General features: G+C 38.6%; 8 protein-coding genes across 8 annotated transcripts; all 8 read left to right on the top strand.

Annotated features, from left to right (window-relative positions):
- Positions 1-689: 689 nt before the first annotated feature.
- EAF01_005669 (uncharacterized protein) lies at positions 690-1,457 on the top strand (the record flags this gene model as incomplete). The annotated part of the gene is made up of 1 exon (XM_038913923.1): positions 690-1,457. The coding sequence occupies one exon, from the start codon at positions 690-692 to the stop codon at positions 1,455-1,457; it is 768 nt and encodes a 255-aa protein (XP_038770372.1).
- Positions 1,458-2,132: 675 nt separating this feature from the next.
- On the top strand, positions 2,133-7,103 carry EAF01_005668 (uncharacterized protein; the record flags this gene model as incomplete). Its single annotated transcript, XM_038913922.1, has 3 exons — positions 2,133-2,764; positions 2,820-3,850; positions 3,901-7,103. The coding sequence occupies 3 exons, from the start codon at positions 2,133-2,135 to the stop codon at positions 7,101-7,103; spliced, it is 4,866 nt and encodes a 1,621-aa protein (XP_038770371.1).
- A 772-nt stretch (positions 7,104-7,875) lies between these two features.
- EAF01_005667 (uncharacterized protein) lies at positions 7,876-8,421 on the top strand (the record flags this gene model as incomplete). Its single annotated transcript, XM_038913921.1, has 1 exon — positions 7,876-8,421. The coding sequence occupies one exon, from the start codon at positions 7,876-7,878 to the stop codon at positions 8,419-8,421; it is 546 nt and encodes a 181-aa protein (XP_038770370.1).
- Positions 8,422-8,714: 293 nt separating this feature from the next.
- EAF01_005666 (uncharacterized protein) lies at positions 8,715-9,410 on the top strand (the record flags this gene model as incomplete). The annotated part of the gene is made up of 1 exon (XM_038913920.1): positions 8,715-9,410. The coding sequence occupies one exon, from the start codon at positions 8,715-8,717 to the stop codon at positions 9,408-9,410; it is 696 nt and encodes a 231-aa protein (XP_038770369.1).
- Positions 9,411-9,862: 452 nt separating this feature from the next.
- On the top strand, positions 9,863-10,331 carry EAF01_005665 (uncharacterized protein; the record flags this gene model as incomplete). The annotated part of the gene is made up of 2 exons (XM_038913919.1): positions 9,863-9,881; positions 9,910-10,331. The coding sequence occupies 2 exons, from the start codon at positions 9,863-9,865 to the stop codon at positions 10,329-10,331; spliced, it is 441 nt and encodes a 146-aa protein (XP_038770368.1).
- Positions 10,332-10,725: 394 nt separating this feature from the next.
- EAF01_005664 (uncharacterized protein) lies at positions 10,726-10,956 on the top strand (the record flags this gene model as incomplete). Its single annotated transcript, XM_038913918.1, has 2 exons — positions 10,726-10,776; positions 10,822-10,956. 2 exons carry the CDS (start codon positions 10,726-10,728, stop codon positions 10,954-10,956), a joined length of 186 nt encoding a protein of 61 aa, XP_038770367.1.
- Positions 10,957-12,711: 1,755 nt separating this feature from the next.
- Positions 12,712-13,268, top strand: EAF01_005663 (uncharacterized protein; the record flags this gene model as incomplete). Its single annotated transcript, XM_038913917.1, has 3 exons — positions 12,712-12,882; positions 12,945-12,953; positions 13,021-13,268. Exons 1-3 carry the CDS (start codon positions 12,873-12,875, stop codon positions 13,266-13,268), a joined length of 267 nt encoding a protein of 88 aa, XP_038770366.1. The 5' UTR covers positions 12,712-12,872.
- A 7,493-nt stretch (positions 13,269-20,761) lies between these two features.
- Positions 20,762-22,587, top strand: EAF01_005662 (uncharacterized protein; the record flags this gene model as incomplete). Its single annotated transcript, XM_038913916.1, has 4 exons — positions 20,762-20,957; positions 21,036-21,545; positions 21,607-22,328; positions 22,405-22,587. The coding sequence occupies 4 exons, from the start codon at positions 20,762-20,764 to the stop codon at positions 22,585-22,587; spliced, it is 1,611 nt and encodes a 536-aa protein (XP_038770365.1).
- Between the last annotated feature and the right edge of the window lie 328 nt (positions 22,588-22,915).

Here is a 22,915-nt window from a genome sequence, read left to right as displayed (position 1 = left end):
TCTTACTTCAATATGCTACCAAGATAGGCAGGAATAAGACACACAATCAGAGGCTTGGCTGTGATCAAATTACGTTGATAGACAGATAAATAACCTGTTCCTCATTAATAGAGCCTACCATCCAATGGCCATGTGATGTTTTTATGAAATCTTGCATGAATTTAATGAGATGGCGTAAGAATTGATTGCCCTGGGTGCTCTTGAGATACCGTCGTAATGTGAGAAGACAGGGACTGGAGGGATAAATTCTCGAGGTAGTGCCTTGAGCATAATTAGCTTGACGGAACTCACCAACATTGCCAACGTGCCTTTGATGGTCAAACATGTGGAAGATTCCTTCTAGCAAAATGAGTCTGATAAAGAGTCACTCTACCTCCAGATATGTTTGTTTGTCGTTTGAATACATCAAACCGAATACTCGTATGTCTGCTGCTCTTCTTAATTACCCACAAAGACAACTTAAAAACAGCCTAAAATTATTTCTGGAGCTCTTTTCCATTTAAGGTTAGTTGATCAAATTTCCTTAGCACTAACACTAAGCAAATTGCCACTTCATGAAATTTGTTGATTGACCATATATGCTGACAAAGTAAATATCTAGACTCACCGGAAAGACTATTTTCAAAGCATCAAACATACTCTATACGATCATAGATCGTATTAAAGCTCTTATCGCTGGAGTCAAAGAAATGGACATTTCTACTATCCCCGCAATCAGTCTTACCGACACTCCCGAGGGTATTATCGAACTCATCGACTTACTGGGCCATAGTGATCTTCCCACTTGTCCACCCTCTGTCTATATCGACCTAGAGGGAATCAACATTGGTCGTAAAGGCTCAATCGCGATCCTCCAAGTCTATATCCTCCCGAATAAAAAGACCTTTCTTGTGGATGTTCACAATCTCCGTGAACAAGCATTTTCCACTCCCAATTCATCCGGCCTTACCTTGAAAGCAATCTTGGAGTCCACATTCATTCCAAAAGTCATCTTCGACGTCAGAAATGACTCTGATGCTCTGTATAGCCACTTTGGCGTGAAACTACAAGGGGTCATCGACCTTCAACTTATGGAACTTGCAACTCGATCTCATAATCAGAAATTTCTCAGCGGGCTTGGAAGATGCATGGATCAAGATCTCGTGCAAACTCCTGAAGAGCTCGAAGTTCGAAGCGTCATAAAGAAGCGTGGAGTACAACTATTTGCGCCAGAAAAGGGGGGAAGATATGAGGCCTTCAATGAGAGGCCGCTTGATCCCGCAATCGTGGATTATTGTGTTCAAGATGTTCAGCTCATGCCACAGTTGTGGGACATTTACAATGCAAAGCTTAATTTAATGGACAAGAGATGGGCTACTAAAATTGAGCGAGAAACAAAAGCTAGGCTTCTGTTATCTCAGAGTCCAGGATTCAATGGGAAGGGACAGCATATGGCAAAAGCACCACCCACGTGGTAATGTGTTGTTGATGTTGTTGGTAAAAGAAAACTTTGTATGAATGTTTTTCTAGATTTTAGATTTCGGCCTTCGGTTGGGAAGTGTTTCTGCAGCTATATTGATGTGACTTGTTACTACTACTGTAGTAATGCATTGCCACATTCGAGATGAATCCAAATGACATGTGAGATTTATCGTCAAGCGCTTTATCTTCCTGATAACTATCGACCCGGTGAGGTCACTTGTTTAGCCTGAGTGTTTCAATGATACTCCAACCTATCAATGGAGAAGATTTTATGAAATAACAAAGAATGATTGAAGCAATTGGGTCTGTGGTACTGGCACAAGATTCGTGGTTTTCTTATGCTGTTACTCTGCCCCTTGATAGACAACCAAGCTTTGTGAGTAGTTGCGAGTGCAAATTATACATTTTCGTCTTGTAAGCGTAGCCAAAATAGTAATGGGATCTCCCTAAACTGGAAAGGTTTCCCGACCAATCGAACTTTCCGTTATCAGTTATGTACCTTCTCTTTTGTACTTTCCCAAGTGCTAGGCACACGTTAAGTAGAGTCAAGATCTTCTTTCTACATATTTCATTGTGCAACAACAAAACAAAACACAATTCTGGATTACCGTCAAATTTTGGTTTCATTAAATTAGTTATAATCCCATCTCGCCCATGCGGCCTGGGTGAAGATGGGTTCTTCCACTTGTTGCACCAGTCGTCAACCTCCTTCCCCCGACACAGTCTCACCTCGTCCTGTACGATCACCATCTCTTACCCCAGTCAACACGCTGAGGAAGTCTCCAAGAAAAGAATCGAACTTAAGGATTGGGGAGCTACAAACAACAGTCACTACATGGGGCTCGGCTACAAAAATGGAAGATACAACAGAAACAAGAGCCGTTCTTGAAGAGCAATGTTCTCCTGAAAGTGATAAAGAGAACGAAATTGTGGTAGTCAATGAAGGAGATAGTGACGATGATGACGGGGACAAAAGACGGCAGGAAGTTAAGCTAATGCTAAGTTCCAACACACTCAAATCTGTCAAAAGTCGTTTAATAAAGACATTTTCCCGCGAACCTGGAATCACAAAGACCGATAAAAGAAAAAGTGTAGGGACCAGCCAGGAAGAAGTAGAGCGAAGAAAAGAACTGAGAAGAATAAGGCAAAAGAGAATTGAAGAGGAATTAAGCTATGATAATGGATATGATGAGGATGCTCAATCTATGAGTACAATGGATTGTCCTGCCATGCGAACCGATAAGGGTCAGAAGAGGCAATCTGTTTTACCAGAGGACAGTGGTAACTTTCCAATTTTCAGAAAGTGAGTCGATTCTTGAAGATTAACTATAAGTCACGATTTTTATTAGTTATTCTAGGCAGAGCTCTTCCTTTGGATCAGAGGCACTTAGCGATGGCAGCAAAATCTCTCTCTTTACCAGCAATAATGATAACACGAGTAAAATATCGCTATCAGCTACCAAGCTTGATGACACCAGCAAAGTATCTCTTTTGAAACCAGCAGATCGAGGAAAGTCTCGAACATATTTAGGTCCTGGTGATCCAAACTCCAATCTTCTTAAGCCGGTCAATACTCCACCGCGAAGATACAGCTCGCCTGGCCCTTGTCACACGCCTAGTAAAATCGACTTATGCCAGCCTGGAAAACACCACCTCAGGAAAACAGACAGTGAGGTTTCCGCTATACCTTCAGCAGCTCTTACAGAGGCTCAAAGATTGCCAAGTTTTGGCACTCTTGATCCAAGCACGGCCTCGAGTTGGCGATTATCATATACTTCTCATAAAAAAAATCGTGGAGCGCATCTTCGAAGGTTAAGTCAACAATTTGAGGCTCCAATTCAATCAGCAACAGATGTTGCAAACGTAGGAACTCAGACACTGCCACGCTGGCTGAAAACTCATGGGCTCCGTTCATCTTCGCAGGCTATCACTACTTCGGAAGGTAGTACTGCACAAAAAGAGCCGTCATTTACGCGTCCACTACGTTCAGATTCTGGATTTGGTGGGGTTGATGGCAGCGGAAGCTTTTCAAATATGCATTTGCAGGATATGGATATCTCTAAACATCTTCTGCAGAGCTCTTCCTCGTCACCACAACTAGCCAGCTGGGAAAAATATCACCGTGAAGCTTCCGTAATTAGCACTGCGACACAAAGTCGTGCTAGATATATGCGAAACCCATCGGAAACAATTTCAATCCCTTCATGCCCATCAATTGCTTTGAGCGAGCTAGTCCCACCAAATTGGGGGAAAATACCAAATGACGAAACATCTTCATTTTACCCTACCGTACCCAATAGCATCCAGCCTTCGCCAGAATGTTCACGTTTTGAGCTATCTCCTTTCATGGCCACAAGCAGAAGCATTCTTGCAATGGTAGAACCACAAGGTATGAGTCTTTTGGCATTGTAATGTATAATTCACTAACATGATAGCAAGTAATTGATGGGGTTATGACTCCTCTTCGCTCGCCATTCATGCCAGCAGCATTAGGGAGCGACACCCCTACCACAATCAATGTATCTTTAACGAGCCTTCAAGCCCCTTTAAGCAGATATTCCGCTAAACAAATTGATGAGAGCTCGCTTTTTGCTTCTGAAACCACCAGTTTTCGAGAACGAGAACTGGAGTTGAGTCATATCCAAGCACGCTTTGCTTCGTCAGATCTGCGTCGACCTCCAAGTACACCAATATCAAGTAAATTTCGCGAAGAATTTGATATTTCACTCACCCCTCAACCTAAATCTCCATTTCAGAAGCTTGTCAGGGCTTGCTCGCTGAACAGGAGCCGTGATGTTGTGGAAGAAGATCCGTTACTTGCTCCTCCACCACAAAGACCGGGGTTCGGGTACAGATTTACCTCTACTCCCACTACTCTAGGTAGAAAAGGCTCTGCGCGTCATTCGACACCGACGAAGAAAACTCCAGAAAGACAACAAACCACCATTGTTGATGATTCAATCGATACTCCAGTAAAAGGTAAATTCTCTGCATTTCGCAGATTCAGGCGCCTAGCTAGTTTGGGTGGGTACGATGGTCCAGCAGATGATCGTCGAGGCAGTAGAGCCGAGTCTAGTACTGTACGAAAGCCATCTGCATTGGATGCTAGACTAGGCTTGGGCGCCGAAATGACTGCAAAGGAGGCTCAACGGAAGATATCCATACCTCCTAATGTACCATCCATTAAATTACCAAGTCCTGAGTCTTCAAGTATCAACATGGCTGACACGCACGAACCTGGTGTTCTGGCTCGCATGGCCACATCCATGCACATCTCAACTCCGGAACATCATCGATCCAGTCCCCTTGGCCGCATGGCCACAGCTATGCATGTCCCAACTACGGAACATCATCCACCTAGTCCTCTCGGCCGCATGGCCACAGCTATGCATGTCCCGACTACGGAACTTCACCTATCTGGTCAACTTGGCCGCATGGCCACAACTATGCATATCCCGACTCCGGAACTTCATATGCCTGATACTATTGCTCGTATCGGTACTGCTATGCATATGGACTTGCCTACACCTCACTTTCCTGATGCCTCATCAATCCTTCATACCCCCCATATTGATATTCCAACCCCTCACCTTCCCAACATTCCTCATATCAGCTTTGGTCATCAGGATTCGGATTCTCCCTCAAGAGACAATAAATACCCCAAGGAAGCACCTGCAATCGCTCCAATTGCTCCACCAAAATCAAAGGCTCGAAGGCCTGGCAATGATGCTCAAAATGTAGCACCACAGTGGAGAGGCCCACGAGCTAGAAATCGCTCCATGACTAGGGATGATAATAGGAGAAGAATGGATACTAGTCAAGATGATTCCGCTGCTGTTTGGATGAGAGCAGTGAAAGGTGCTGTATCAGATAGATCCAAAGCACGCAAAGACAATCAAGACGGAGACGATATTTTTGGAGATTGGGAGGCACAACTGGCTGGAGTTGCATCTAAATCTAAATACGAAAGTCGAAAATTTGGCTCGAGAGGCAAACCGAAGATTCATCAAATTGAACAATTCCCAGAAGCTTGGTGTAGATTTCCCAGCCACGAAAGAAATTCTAGGGGACATGAAAGTGCGGGTGTAGAGTCGGCTGTTGAAGCAAGGGATTTTGCCATTTTGAACCCGGGAAATGAGGGTTTGGGAAGATCGGAGCATTCTTATGGTACACGGAAGAGAAGAAGACCGGGTATGTATACTGGGAGTAGTAGTAACTCTCAAGTACTATCTGATGAGGAACTGGATGCAATTGAAGCTGCAGAACCGTTCTACAAACGGTGGAGTCAGAAACTTAAGATTGCTTGGATGGATTATAGAATTGAGGAGGGACAGAAGAAGCATGCTTTTCATTCAGGGATCTTGGGGAGAAGAGGTTCAATGACTATGGATGGAAAAGTACCATTTCCAGAACTGGAATTGCTACCAATGAGGGCACCCCCTCCGCCAAGTGAGGTGATAGATAATGAAGCGGATGATATTGAGGCGGAAAGAAAGAGAGTAGAAGCAATTCAGAAAGCTAAAATTAAACCGCATTATGAGGCGGCAGATTTGACGCAGAGTAAGGGAGGTGTAAGTGATTTGTTGGATATTTTTAGTTCTGGGCCCGAGGAACCAGCTGAACCAAAGATGCCTGTTAAAAAGAAGGGTCCGAAGGCAAAGAAAGTTAAAGACCCTTATGCATTGGATGAAGATGATGACTTGGGCGGTGGCGGTGGGGATCAGGGTGATGAGGACGAAATGCCCAAGAAAAAAGGAAAGAAGGTCAAGGATCCCTATGCAATTGATGAAGATGATGATGAGGATCTGCCACCAGCCCCCAAAAAGAAGGAAAAAGCGAAGGATTCTGATGCAATTGATGATGGTGAAAATGAGGATATGCCGCCTGTTCCGAAGAAAAAGGGCAAGGCGAAAGACCCATATGCTATTGACGATGATATGGACGGCTCATCGGATTTCGGTTCTGAGAATGAGTCGGGCAAAATTGATCAAGTCGTTATGAAAGAAGTGCTAAGCGATGATGACACGATTGATCATACACGATTCGAAGACTCGATCATCAGTTTTCGAGATCCTGAATTCTATCAGGATTGTTTGGTGATGCCTAAGGAACCAAGTCCTGTGCATGTTAAGGAATGCTCTGTTCTATCTAGTCATGGAATCATTGAAGAAGAAATTGAGGACCCATCTAAGAATATTGTGGGAATTGGAGTACAAGTTAAAGAGATTGGTGAGGGAGTTATTAAACAAATTGAGAAGTTTAAAACGTGGAATGGCAAAGATTGGGAAAAGGAGATGGGAGGGTTCTTGAGAAGAAGAGACACAAGTGTAGGAAGAGATAGCATGAGAAGCGCAAGATCGGCATGGAGTATGGGAAGTCAGGGATCAAGAAATACAGTGAGGAGTGTTGGAGTAGAAGTCAGAAGACTGGAGGATTTGGAGAGGGAAAGGAAGGCTTTGAGAAAGGGTGGTGGTCACTTGACAGGAGGTGTGCCGAGGAGGGCTAGAGCAAATAGAGGGTGGGACAATGAGAGAGGACATGAGAGGAGCGCTAGTTTAGGAGGGAGAGTTGTGGGATTCGAGGGATTAAGTGGCTCGAGTGAGACCAGGGGAAGGAGGTTGACGTTTGGAAGTGGCAGGTAGATGGTTGGCTGATATGAAGGGTTAGATACATCGTCTTCACATGGAGTCTAAGCTAGCTCGATCTTCGCAATCGGAGAGAAAGCTTTAGCCCGTTATTCTGGGGAATCGGAACCGATAGTCGTTTTTGAACTGGTCTAGCCAGGTGTAACTTTCCACCGGGAGTGAGCGGCTAGTGTCTTGATGCATTATTGATTTTGAGACATTACTTACAAGACTGAATCTATGTATTAGAGATATTGAGCTTGAGGGCTGATATATCATTAGGTTCTAATTGGTATAGCTATGTTTTAGGTGCAGATCAGAGGTTGAGAAGGTTTGGAGGATTTTGGCTGGCATTGTTTTGTTATGCAAATTATACTCAAGCAGTTATAAAATCCATAGAGGTTATATGGATAGATAAATGATAAGTTTTTATACATATTAATTGATGTTGAGTATGTTTACGTTAATTCTATGACAGAAGACGACGTCGTCGTTGGTGAGTTTGATCAGAAACTGCTACACTCAATTTCATAATTAGCTTCCAAAATATGACTTTTCTGTACCTCATTAAAAACATCTAAATGTTATAATTCTATTATTCATTTTATAATAATTTTATTAGTTTGGTATCGATTTCAACAAAAATAATATTTTATAATAAATAATGATTAAATCTATTATATATTCAATTTTTTGATTAATCTAGAATTATATTAATTGATATAGAAAACTCTTGCTAAAAGCTATGTAGGTGCTACAAGAAGTTGCTGCAGCTCGACACATACTAATCATGTGTGGTCTCATTGAGATCGACGGATACGCATTTTGTGCAGGGTTGAATGCCTCGAAGGCCTATTTCAAAGCATATCCAAGATTGCAAAGATTGATTCGTTCCGTAATCTATCTCATGAAGGAGGCAAACCTTCGGCCAAAATATGCAACAAGTAGCTTGGACAATTTCTCCCTCGATATTCGCCCTTTAAGCGAGCTGATAGATACATATCATACTCGAGAATCGACCGATGACCTTGACAAAGTGTATGCTTTACTCGCCATGTGCTCCGATAATCCTACCTCAGCAGGCTTACTCCCCGACTACACCATTCTATGGGGAAAGCTCTTTCGGCAGCTTGTCAAGTATCTTCTCTGCAAAGAGGTCACTGTGAGGTTCCTGCCAGATGAGAAGATAGCAGTGATCAGAAGTAAGGGCTTTATTCTTGGCAATGTGACTTCGGTGGAGGTCGATGTTGCTTGGAATGACACGCAAACGGTGCAATTCTCTGTCACTAACTATCCTAAGTATTTACAAAAAGACATGATAGAACTGATTATTTAGATCTTCCCGATGACGGAGAAGAAGATACAGAGGGGTGATATCTTCTGTATTTTACAAGGAGTCTCAAACCCGACGATTATCAGACTTTGCGAGGATCATTTCTCTGTCATTATGATTGCAGCAACTCCAATGGATTTCACATTAGAATTGAAATCAAAGTGGCACAAAATTGTGCGTTCAATAACAACTTTCCCACGCGACTTCCTACTTGCATGGGACCTGGGGGGCCTCGGAAGAACTTAGGAAATCTGGAATCTGAGAGTTTAAGGAGAGTGCCTGTAAATTCAAACTCAATGCTCGAGGAAAACTTAGAGACGGATGATATTCAAGGGGCGGAGAAAGATATAGAATCAAGCGAAGAGATACGTGACAGTTTGAAGGTGAAGATTCATATAAAGGCGGAGGGCTGTTCAGAATTAAGGTGGAGTTCAGAGGCGGAGGAAAATTCCGATAGTGATGAACATTCGACAGCAGAAGAGTATCCGACAGCAGAACAGTGTTTGGAAGCAAAAGAGTGTCCATATATGAGTGAGAATTCAGAAACAGGAGAGCATCTAAATCTGGATGGGTATTCAGAGACTGGGTCGAGAATATGGGATAACGTAATTAGAATGCGTAACGTAGCTCTGATATTGAAAGACTTGAGACTGTATGATGATGCAGAAGAGTTATTTCTGCAATTGATACGGACAAGAAAACAACTACAAGGGGTCGAACACCCACAAACACTAATCAGTATAGCTGATCTGCAGTTATATTATCGAGAGCGAGGACTCTTGGGAGAGACAGAAGAGTTAGAAGCAATGAAGCATCTCCTTGAAACAGGAGAAAGTTCTGCTCAAGTTTCAAAAGAAGAGATGGTCGAGATTGCATCATTAGAATCTTGCAGCGCAATGATACTCTCACCTCGAGCGGAGAATGGGCCAAGTCCCAATCACGGAAGAGGTAGTGAAAAAGGTAGCTGCCAGAATGTACTACGACGGACTTGATATGATGAACCTATTACTCAGAGAAAGACAGGACCTATCAATTACAGAAGATATAGTTAAAGAAGCAGTGGGGAATGAGTGGGGTAACCTATAGAGCAGATTACCTGCAGGTTACCCACGGGTGCGGATAATTTTTGTGCAGCCTACTCTACGGAAGTTCGGCATAGTACGTACCGGCAGGGGAGGCCGAGTCATAGGAAGAAAGTGGTAGACTGGATCAAGTCCATACAGTACAAAGGTCTCAAAATAGTTGCAGGAGCATTCAAGGCAACTTCCATTGTAGCATTAGGGATAGAATGCTATATCAAACCAATTCCCCAGCAGCTCGACAAACACCTCTTGGACGCGGCAATGCGCATCCAAATTAGTCCTCTATACCAATACATCTAAAAAGTAAGGGTACCCCGTAGGCGCCGTATTACACATCTGCCGTGGGAGAAGGCGAATTTGACATGGAGCTCTCTGGAAAAAGTGGAACATTATCTCAGAATACGAATAGAGCAGGAGCCTGAGCAGCAACTAGAACCCAAGCAGTCATATATAACCGCACTTTGGTGGAAACCGTCAACGGTTTATATTGCACCTGACAAGAAACGTGGGAAGGAAGAGCATGACTCAGTTATGAGTAGATCGCACTCCTCCGCCCTCGTCCTTTATACCGATGGCAGCTGTATCAACGATAAAGTTGGCGCTTTAGCTGTAACATCCGACGGCTTCGTTACGCATTGGTTATACCTAGGCCGGGCGTCGGAAGCCACGGTTTATACAGCCGAGTTGAGAGGGATTCTCCCAGCACTCCAGATTGCATACAAAAAAGACCACAAGGCCGTCATTGTTTTCACAGACAACCAGGCAGCAATCAGGTTTATGGCCAACCCAGACAATCAATCCGGCCAATACATCCTCCTCCAGATAATTTAAATGATAGAAAATTTGAGAAGCAAAGGGATAGAGCTAGAGTTTCACTGGGTCCTGGCTCATATAGGAGTAGAGGGCAACGAAAGAGCAGACAAGGCAGCGAAGGATTAGGAACCGAGGGCGGTCAAGGGAAGTTGACACTGACCAAACTGCTTACAAACCACCAGGGTACTCACTCGTAGTGGCGATGAGAACAGTCCATAACTTACTTTTGCTAGTCGAATAAAAAGAGACCTGGATGAACGAAAAGACAGAACGAGCACTTAACAGGATATGCCCAAAACCAACCATTAAGGTCCTTTTACTACATAAGTCAGTACCTAAACCATTCAGCTTGCTAATAGTACAGACACACACAGTAAAAATGGGTCTCTAGTAATTCTTATATTTTAGGAAGATGTCGGATGTGGATAATGACAAGTGCGAATGCAGAAGAGGCTCTCAAATGGTACGTCATATTCTCTTCTCCTACCCCTTGTATCATAAACTACAGCAGGAAGCATGGGAAGAGATAACAAAAGATCAGCAGGATCTCAGGAAAGTATTGGGAGCAACAGCTCCCATATTAAAGGCAGCAAAATTCATGAAGAACACTGGGCTTCTTGGGCAATTCGAAGCCATTCCATAGATACTGTGATCACATTCTATACATTGGGAATCATTTAGGGTATGGTGAATCAAAACTCGAACTGAAATGGAGAAGCGAAGTGGAGGGGATAAGATGCTGCAACCGTAACAGCCAAGGTAGAGGAAGTAAACGGAGTGTAAATACAAACAGCTACTAGTGATTAGGTGATCATTCAACAACTACAATGCCGTATGAGCAACCTTTGGTCGCTGGGATCGGTCTATGAATCAATCAATCAATCAATCAACTACTTCCTCAAGTGGTTGACCTAAAAGTTAAGTTAAGCAATTTAGTTGACAATCAAGTTATTATGCCTATATTCTTGAGCTCAATTGTGACCTGACAACACAATGTACCCTGTGGTAGCAGAATCAGTACTTAACGAAGTAAATTCTTCATTATTGTAATAAATTCTTCAATCCTTTAATTATATATTGAATAAATCGTTTTTAAAGTATTAATGTGATTATTTTAAATCTTTGTAGTTTATGAAGCTTATTTTAATTAATAGGGTCTTAATGAATTTCTTGAATTTCGAAAGCTAATTCTAACTTTTAATCTAAAGTAATCACTTTCAAATAAAAAGGTCTATTTGTATTAAAATTAGATTATTTATCTAATACATTCTGTATTGTATAGTATAATGGTAAAGCTTTTAGTTAAAGAATAAATCGAAGGTGAAGTGTTGTAATTGATGAACAGACCCCCCTTTAGACTTTCGGCTAATGCCTTTCATTCATTCTAGCTCCTACGCTCGCTCCCCTCCTCCTCTTCCATAGCTTCTATTCACCTCTATAGCCTCCTCCTAGCCTCTACGCACACACTCTTCCATCCACCTTTCCTATAACTCTAATATTCGAAGATCTTGGAATCTTAAGGGCCCTTATTTTCTTTTTTTTCTATTAAAAATATAATAATAAACGGGTCGCATTTTGTATCGATAATATTTGTTATTAACAAAATCAGCATTTCGTTAATAACAAAAGAAAGATTAATATCGTTATATATACAATAGAAATTTATATGGGGATCTATACTGAATTTCTCTTCGTCTATAATATTAACTTTGCCATTATAGGGATATATGTAATGAAGGTTCTATCAAGTTAGTTAGTGAGGGGTATTTCGATATATATGCAACGAAGATTCTATCAAGTTAGTTGGTAAAGGATATTTCGATGTACATACAATAAAGATTCTATCAAGTTAGTTGGTGAGGGGTATTTCGATGTATATGCAATGAAGATTCTATCAAGTTAGTTGGTGAGGGGTATTTCGATGTACATGCAACGAAGATTCTATTAAGTTAATTGGTAAAGGATATTTCGATGTACATACAATAAAGATTCTATCAAGTTAATTGGTGAGGGGTATTTCAATATTATATGCAATAAAAATCCAATTGAGTAAGTTGATGAAGAGAATTTAGTATATTGATTTTGCTTTAGCTTTTATAGTCTTGAATTGTAATAAGTTGTTCTCCTTTCCTAGTCTGCATTGAATGAATCATACATTTAACTTAGATAAGATGATGTAAACATACCGAATATAAATGACATTTCCGACATTAGCTTGTTTTAATCTTCTATAGTTAATATCTCCTCTTACATCATTGTACTTAGAAAACAGTTATTCTAGGATATATAAAGGAACTGTAATTCTCAGATATAACTCAATTCAATTCGACGTTACAAAACTACTTTATACTATCAAATTGCAACTTCTGATTATCGCTCACCTCTTCTCTTATCCAAAATGAAGGTTTCAATTGTTCTCATAACTATCCTCGCCGGACTGGGAGTTGCTGCAAAACCTAGTTGGAAGGGAGAGGTATTGTTCGAACAACCGGCACAACCACAATGCGTAGGGAAAGGGCAACATTGTACCTACCAAACTGATTGCTGTGGAAATCTGCGATGTCAAGCTGTAAGTTCTTGTTGCCTAGCTGATCTAATTTGGAATCATACTAATATAGCTTGCGATTTTAGTTATACGAGGTAAGATCTAACAACTTCGAGAGCGATTGTATATCAAGCAATATACTAATACAATTGACATCTTTAGGATCCTCTATGTCGATAGGTCTAGCTTATAATTATTTGGGCTTGTCGGTAGCAGCTGTAATGAACACTATGTTACAAGTACAACTTCTGGTAGCATGTGACCAGGAGACCTTAGGCTCAGGGGACAGTAAGGTCCTAGGAGTACTCTTGGTGGGAAACACAGTTGCAGGGTCACGTGAGAGTATAGACAGAATAAACAGTCTATCCAAGGAGAACAAAGGTCTATATGAACATCATGTATTTCCTTAGTATTTGAAGCTTCGTGCTTGACTCAAATAGTAATTTCAACCATTACTTATCACTATTACAATATAATTAGTACATTGTATTCGATAGACCTGCCCTAGTATTCCGTGAAGACAGGCAGCCACTCGTGAGCGATCGCATTGCCATTCAGTCATTACGTGACAATGGAGAGCTGAAAAAATGACCTTTTAATGAAAGATTATTCCTGAATTATATAATAAAAAATAAAATAATAAGTAGATAAAGAGTTTATGAAAATCTATTAAGCAAATTATAATTAATGATCAATAAAAATCTCTAGATAATAATTTAAGATTTTATTCTAATATTCATAATTGAATATCGAAATTGAACGACCTTCATTTTACACTTATATACTATTTGGACATAAATGCTTTCAATGTATTGAAATGCCTGAAAGACTGTATACGACTTGGTATCCCAGTATATGAGAGTACGATTAGAACTCCATTCACTATTTATATCCAGATAATTTATAAGTGTAAAATGAAGGTCGTTCAAATTTAGCATTCAATTATAAGCATTGAAACAAGACCTTCGATTGCTATCTAGAGATTTTTATTGGTTATTGATTATGATTTGTTTAACAGATTTCTATAAATCCTTTATCTATTATCATTATGTTTTCTATTATATAAATTAGGATTAGTCTTTTGCTAGGGGGCTATATTATGCAGCTCTGCAGCTTTTCAGCTCTACAGCTTTTCAGCTCTACAATCTTTACGAACTTTCCTTAGAGCTGATTTACGCGGGAGTCAGGTGCTGCGACGACTCAGCTTATGTGATTACATAGCCCTTGTACGCAAAGCCTGTTATATCCTTATTATTAACCTTCTTTCCCTATAAACGCTCTAAGCATCCCTCAATCATTACAATCTTGTTCAATAGCATCATTTAGTTAAGTAAGTTTAAACCCCATATTTTTTCGTTCTTTTAATAACTCACAAGCTACTTTAGCATATCGATTCCTTGAGGCAAGCTCATAAATCATTGTCTATCACCTGCCTATTATGTCCGGTGTTGAGGCTGGCTTTATCATTGGCCTCATTTCGGGTGTGATATCAATCATTAAAGCAGTCAAAACGGTATATAATACTGCTGGAAATATGAAAGGCTAGCCAGAAGCATTCCGTTAAATGACTATACAATTGCCATTTGTTATTGAGATTCTTCGATATACTGAAAAGAGAGTATCATTGCTTGATAAACTAGTGCTAGATATAATAGAGCTTGTTTTAGAATTATATAAAGCAAAGGTTAATAATCTTAACAAAATATTCATAAAGTAGTTCGAAAAAATGATAATAAATGGTTCGATTGATATAAAAAGGCTTTGAATATATTACAAAAAGGGGATAAAATAGAATCTTTAATAGAAGAAATATTTAAGGATATTTAATTACTTATATACAAAAAGCTAATAAAAATCACTACTGGAATATAAATAAAGGGACTTGAAAAAGGAATTAAAAAGATAAAGGAAATGCTCTCCTCTCTTTAAAAAGAGATTGAAAGTATTATTCAGAATTATAAAGATAATAGTAACAATAATATCAACATTAGTGGAGGTGTTACGGGAGCTGCCTCTAGGGTCACGTGGAAGTGTCTAGAGTTCTCTCGAGGTAGTTTAAACTAAACTTCAAGTAGGAATTCAATAAGGTTATAATTGGTTGTAATTCTTATAACTATAATAATGAAGCTAATAATTGTTCTTAAGTATAAAGCTCTATATTATAATGAAACTTATTTTTTAATATAGATATTTATTCTTTGTTATCTTATTGATCCTATTGTATCCTATTAGGTGGGAGTAGTGGGATCCAGTGGGAGTCCCTAATCCCGTGACTTTCTGGTCATGTGATGCGGTATGTTGGATGCCGTCGTAACAGGAGGGCATATACAAACTGTAAATCGGAACCTCTATTACAATAACATTAATAGGAATGCGTATTTTAATAGTAAGAAGTAGTATGATATAAAACTATATTTAGATTTGATATATATAAACTAGACAACCTATTCAAATAAATTATCAATAACTATAACGTGGTTTATTAGTGAGTGGGTTATATCAATAAATAGATCATTTGAAAATACATCAAAATTAAACCTTTTTTAATATTCTTATTTTAATAACTAATTATTATTTTAAAAAAAGAAAAGGATTTTCAATAATAATAAAAAATTAGCTTTTTATAAATCTAATTTTTTTATAAATATTTCTATTATATTCTAAAAAAAAGTAGAAATTGTTACGATTTTCGTTACAAAAAAGTTATTTTTATAATAACTATTATAATAATTTAATTTTTTAATAAATAATTAGATTTTTATAATATTTATATAATTAAAGTTCAATATTTTCAGATTTCTTTAAATTATATTATTATATAAAGAAAGTGTACAATTACACATAAACAAATTTTATATATAAAATAAAATAATCTATTCATTAATATAATCTGTTTACTAATAAACTATATTAGTTGTTTTAGAAAACTTTATTATTCGAATATTCGAGTATTTTACCCCTTTCTGTTGAAGTAATATGTTCTTTTTAAGTTAGGACAGGAATTATAAATTAAAAGGGAAATAAAGAATACTCACAATTCAGAATGTTGACTGAAATACATTTTATTATATAAAATATAAAGATATCCTTGAAGCCTGTACACTGTGCGATTTTCCTTAATAAGTGATTGAATACTTAATAAACCAACAACTCAGCATCCTGAGATGCCTCTATCGATTGATTACTTCGAAACAAAGGTTTGTTTAAAACACTTTCTTTAAATTATATATCGATGTACTTTACAAAACATATACTAGAATCATATAGTTCCTTAATGCTCTTTATTGTTTCAAAAGCATCATCGGTAAAAGCTAGAGCAAGAAAAAGTGTGATTGAACATATATCCCTAGATGTTAGATTCTTAAATAACTGTTGTTTATAATTAAAGAATATATTAGAAAATATACTTCGTGTGACACTTTGCCATAGAAGAACTGCGAGAGCAGGGTACAATTTATCCTTAGAATCTACAACTACAGAATCGAGAGCAAAGCGCTCATGGAGCGCACCTATATACTAGCTATGTACACGTGATCGTGCGCGTGCGCGCATGCGCACGTGAGCGATCGCAGTTGCGATTGGGGCCGATCCGTGACACTTCGAAAAGATAATCTTATTTATACCTTTTTTTTTTATTCTGTTCATTTTTCCTAAGGTTAAATATAAACAAAATACTTATTAACGGACAATTGTCGTTTGGACTTTACTATAAAAAGAGTTTTATATCCTTTAGATGAGATTAATTATTAATAACTCCTTCGAAATTACATCTTATTATATCTTATACCATATAGATTGATTAGTTATATAATAAGTATGTGATTCGATAATAATATTTAAGCATAATATTGTATATATAAGTATCAAAATCAATAAAGCAATCTGAACTCTAGCTTGTTTATATAGAAAGTTGAGAGGATTGTTCATTCAAAAATAGTCGAATATATCTTACAAATTGTTGAAACTAGTAATAAACTTTGAATAGGTTTTTATACTTAAACCTAGACTTTTTGTTAGATTAGTTTTTATAAACTAAAATATATCAACAAAATAATAATCTGAAAATATGATTTGATTTAACTTATAATGTAAAGCTTCAATATTGATTTAAGCTCTTTATTATACTTTCACTTATATACTAATTTGAAGCGAATTACATATTGAATTAATATCTTTATAGAAAGACGTTTGTCTAATAAACCTAATCATTCCTTTATAAATATAGTAAAGAACCCTTTAAGAACTCTTAGAGTTGATTTTATATTAATATTATTAAGTTGTATAAGATAGCTTGATATAAGATATTAGTAAATGATTTTGAAGAAGATTGATATTTATAATCTATTTCTCCTAAAGTTTCCAGATTATATTATAGCTATATAATATTAAAAAGATAGATAATAATGATTTCCTTTTAAAGTTCTTAATTTCGAAATTTGTGAATAAATTCTTAAGTGAAAGAGCTTATATTATTTTTATAGTATTAATTTGAGAAAAAGAATAAAATAAAAAAAAGAGAGAAAATTCGTTTGAAAGAATTAATTCGATATTGTAATGTAATGAAAATTGTAAATTCGAATATAAAAAAGAGAAAAGGAAAATATTTAAATAAATATAGTATATAGGATATTATATTAAATATTCGAATTTCTAATATGATTAAAATGGAAAATGGTTGATTGTTATTTTCCTAAAAAACAACAGAATTCTTTTTTCAGATCCTAAACTATTTTAGGAGAAAGAAAATATCTTTTAAAAAAACTATGTTATGAAAATGAAGATATATTATGTTTGTTTATAGAAAACGGTTTACGAAAAAAGATTTTAAAAGCAGTGGTTGTTGGGAGTATATATATTTTTTTTTTCGACAGAAGAGCATCAAAAAACGGGCTTGTGGTTTAGTGGTATAAAACCACCCTTACTTGAACGTGACATTCCTAATGAATGCTGCTTGAAAAATGACGAACTCGGATTTCGTAAACAGGTCCTGTGTTATACTGTTTTGATGATACTCAATCCCAAAAACCGTATTTTGAAATACGGTATTTTATAAAATCTGATGTTGGAATTCCGTAATCTCAATACAAGGATTAAATTGTGCTAAACTGAAAATGGGAGTTCGTATACAGGCATTCGAATCCGCAGCAAGGCAGTTTTTCACTGCCAAGCTGAAAAAGGAAGTTGATAAAATGTCATTAGGCAGTTTTTCCAGCCGAGCTGAAAATTAGGGTTTCATAATCAAAGCCTTGCTCTAATTCATAGGATAGGAAAAGAACTGATCTTTTCTTGTAGGTAGAGAGTGATTACCAATCCCTGGAAGTGTAAAATGAGATATTTGGCCACCGAAAGCTTCTAGAAAATACCTGCGGTATCAAACAAATGCTCGTTATTGGATACTAAATTCAACAACTCGTTGTCAATTGATTCTGGCTTGTGTATGATTTGTGTATAGCTCATTGGAATAGAATTCAGGCTAATTGTCACTACACAAATCGTCAATTAAGCGTTCTGTCACGGAAATCGCTGTCTTGTGCAACACCACGTGATTGAGCCTGGCACTCCTTCAGAGCGCCTATTCCCATGATCACAAAACGCTCTTTTATTCTATATATCAGTGAACCCTAATACCTTATTAGGCGACTCCGTCGCCCGATCAGGGTATATAAAGTAGGTATGATCTTTATGATCATACCTCAAGTCAATCTAGTTTATTATCACCATAAATACCTATTATATGATCAAAGTGACCAATCGACATAGCTATTCCTCCGTGATACGTTCAGAGTTCGAATTGTTTTTTCATAGCTTCGAAGTATCAAATCTATAGTCGTTCACCTAACTCACTCCTCTATTCAAATCGAGGACTTAGAACTCTCTCTTTCTCCTATTATTAGCATTCTATAAGCTATCACAAAGATTTTAAAAATAGTGTTCTACAACATGTGACAGAAAACCTGGCTGTTACGGGAGCTGCCTCTAGGGTCACGTGGAAGTATCTAGAGATCTCTCGAGGTGGTTTAGATTAAACTTCAAGTAGGAATTCGATAAGGTTAAAACTGATTGCAATTCTCGTAACTATAGTATGAAACTAATGATTGTCTTGAGCACGAAGCTCTACATTGTAATGAAACCTATTCCTTATATAGACCTTCATACTCTACGAATCGACAAGTCGATTGCCACAAAACCGATTTCGATAAGTCGGTTTCCTGATCACGTGAGGCCCAGCACCGTGACTTGTAATGATACTATTGTTTATCTAATCTGTGCTTACTAACGTGGTTCATCAGTAAGCGGAACACTTCAAAATACACCAAAATTCAGGCTTTTCTGATATTCAGATTTTAATAATTAATCATTATTTTAATAAGAAAATCTATTCAAAAAATTCAAAGAACTATTCAGTAAAAAGAAAACTTTAAAATAACGAACAGTTATTGAGAGATAAGAGAATCGTGATTTCTCGGCTGTCACGAAGTCACATACATTCAGGTAAATCACGTGGGATAACGAAGAAGCCGATGGTCCGTTCGCGCACGATCGGATTTCGAGGATTTACTATGGGAAAATGGTGATGGTAAGATCGAAGAAGAACGCGGCCGAAGCCGCTCCGTTAGCGTACGAGATCATGTATATAAAGAGCCTCCCAGAGAGCTATAGTTCTATAGCTTTAGATTCTAAGGATGAAATGAACCCTGTTTATTCAGCTCTCTAAGGCATATCGTCACACGGCCCACTTTTCCTATATCTCAAGATTGAATAAAGTAAATCTTAAAAAAATCTAATACAAACACTTCTTATAATTGTTGAAAATTAACATTAGAATTTCTAAATGAAATAATAATTGATTATTTAATTTCAAACATTCAAAAAACTCGAATTTTAGTGTATTTCGAAGTGTTCCGCTTACTGATAAACCACGTTATCTACTTTATGCTTACTATAAGGTAGATACCAATAAAGATAGGTACCTATCTTTTCTTAATCACTGATTACTTATTCGGTTACCTTTAATCTTAGTTATTTTCCAATCCTATAGTCCCTACAGCACTATTTTCGTGGGTCCCAACACCAAGGACTTGCATTTACATTATAATCCTACCTTTCACTATAATTTACTCGTTGATTCTCAACAGTTCCCCAAAATCCTCAAGCGCAAACGCAAACCGCTCGAAACACGACTTTCGGATGTGATACGTGGTTTTTGATGTAGTCCCTGCGTCATCGGATAAGGGCGATAGGGGCCCAGAGATATGGTAACCTACATGATTGGTCTAGTAACACCGGAAGCCGTTTTGAAAGGGAAAATCCAGCAAGATAGAAGATATGATATCCCAAAAGATTTAATTGGCTTGAAGGATAAATCTCGGAAGAAACACCATGGTTATCGAGGTCGAAATGGCTAGGTAAGTTGGTCTGATCACCCGCTCTTAGATCTACTCCGAGTCTTGATTGGAGAATATACGGTTCAGTTACGCTAGCTATCTCACTCGCTGCATGCATTCCTACTTCCTGACACATCACATCAACTCATCCAAACAACAGGGTCGATAAGTCAGGAACATTGCGACACCACTTGCTCGTTAGGATACATTAACATTTGTTTTTGAATGGAAAATATGAGGTAACTTCATTCTTTGAAGTTATGCCTTTGGACTTAGGAGCTGGAAGTGATTTGGAACCAGGATATCGAGAGCAAACAGGATTTTGAAGCAAACAGGCCAACAGTACATTCCCAGAAAGGAAGGTATTCAAGGATCGGTTCTGTTAAATGCATCCATCATGCAACGTACGTTGATGCATGTTGGTTCAACAGTTGGAGACAATAAAAAATTCGGTGATGATGATGGAAAGGGAAGGACTTCAGGCATATATAAAAGTCAGTAATGGATGCAATTGAACAATGGACTTTGCAAGTTTATTGCTCAATCCCGCTATGTCTGAAATCCCCGCCACGCCTCATCCGACCTCGGTCAGTACCCACAATTCTCAGATTTCTCATCAACTTTCGGCTCCTGATGATGATGAAGATTGGTCAAAGGTTTCTGATCAAAGGGCCCGCAAGCGGATACAAAATCGCATTGCTCAGAGGAATTACAGTAAGACAAAATTTTCTTCACGTCATTACATTGTTCGCTGTGGCTGTACAAGATTTGGATAAGCTGACTTTAATCCAGGAACAAACCTAAAACGACGAATTGAAGAACTTGAACGACAAACTACAGTGGCGCAGGTGGGCACTAAGTCTAGTGTTGGTTTAGCTTTAGACGACAATTTTCACTATTACCACGACCTGCGTCACTTCGATGGAAATCATAAACACTATGCTACATGCGCATACCAGAATCAACTGCCCCGTAATATTGGCTATGGAGCGTCATTGCACCAGCAGTCCAGATGCGGTGACCCTCGCTCCCACATCGAACAAGAGATGTTAGATTCCTTGTCCTCCCCTGATCCAACGGCGACACACCCCCAGGCAAAAGCTAGGCAGCCAAATCACCGCAATCTAGATCATATAATTACGTATTCTCCCGCGCTCTCAAACCGCACACACGGCAGTATGCCCGTGATGGCTAATAAATCATTGAATGGTAATTCGAGTTCCCCTCGAGATGTAGTAAAACAATCTTCTTTTTCTACTATGCTCAATAGCTTGGGGGAAGACTTCGATCGTAACACGTTAAGTAAGTTTCATTCTCTTGTCAAGAAAGTTGGATTGAGCCGCTAAGACTTTACCCTCTTAAGTTGACGAGGCACATACATGGAACGAACCCTGTGGTGCAAGCTACCCACATTTTTATAGAGACACTGAAGAAAACCCGCTTGCTAGCCCACACGAGGAGAATTTTCAAGATGATATTGCCATGTCATATATAGATTCGGCAATATTCCCAGTCGACGCGCCCCAGGAGAGGTATCCTGAAAGAACGGCTTCTAAGCACCCGCGATCTTGCAAAATATTCGGCGAAGATACTGAAAAATCAGTAGCTGAAACTATGTCCTCAACACCAAAGGCTATAAACCCCGAGCCCAAGGAAAGTACAGCAAATATGCCCTCTGTGCCTGTAGAGGGAGCAAGCTTCAATGAAAGATTGAACTTTCTATTAGAGTGTTCGAGGATCGTTGGATTCACAGATTTCGATTCAGTAATATCAAGCTATTACACTGCAGACTTCAGTGATGATTCAGTAGTAGCAAGCGTCCAAAGACTCAGCCGAAGACGAGGCTTACCGAAAGTTCTTGTTGCTCTGCGCGAGAACGCAGTAAATTGGACACAATGGGAGGCTCAAGGATACCTCGATGAGACTTTTAAATCTGCAGAAGATCTACTAGTAGCTGAGTGCACAAACAGAGAAGAATGCGATACAATTATTGGCATTTTGGCAGGAAATTCACCGTTGGCCAATGGCCACATTGCTCCTGTCGAAGTTTCCGCAGCACAAGCCCAAAAGAAATTCCAGGTAATGGTAAGCTTGAATCCCGGTGCACCGTTGACTATCTTTTTTACCCCACGCTGCAAAGCCGTAATTAATCTTCGAATAGCTTCCAAATCTGTGGTCGCTGGTGTCAGCTCTCACTACAGATGTGGCAGCTGTGCATTCACAAAACCGCTCCCATGTCATACTTGCCATCGTATCGCTACTCTATCTCTCCAAAAAAGCTTCGGCAAAGCATCTTCGACTCTGGATTGGTACTTGCCTGAACACTGGTGAAAAGAGTGACTGAGTGGGACATCCATGTCAAATATCTGGAAATATGACAGGCATTGTGGTGGGACTGAGTCGCATTCATGTTGATCGATTTGTTTGATTTTATTAATGTCTTTTCTCAGTTTGAAGATTTAAATATTAATGTTGTGTGCTGTCGTATCACGATAAACAAACCTCTCAGCGCGTGATTTCAAGCTGAGTGATGGACGAAGACAAGTCCCAAGCTCTCTGCAAGCTACGGGAGATGGCGTCTATTATACACAGCTAATCGCTATTCTGTTGATTTATTCATGTATAAATAACAACTATACACATCACTCATGGATTCATATCCAGTAGAAATC

Source organism: Botrytis porri, assembly GCF_014898465.1.
Source record: "Botrytis porri strain MUCL 3234 chromosome Unknown BPOR_007, whole genome shotgun sequence".
NCBI classification, from domain to species: Eukaryota; Fungi; Ascomycota; class Leotiomycetes; order Helotiales; family Sclerotiniaceae; genus Botrytis; species Botrytis porri.
Note: the sequence above shows the minus strand (reverse complement) of the source record. Positions and strands in the feature narration are given on the sequence as shown.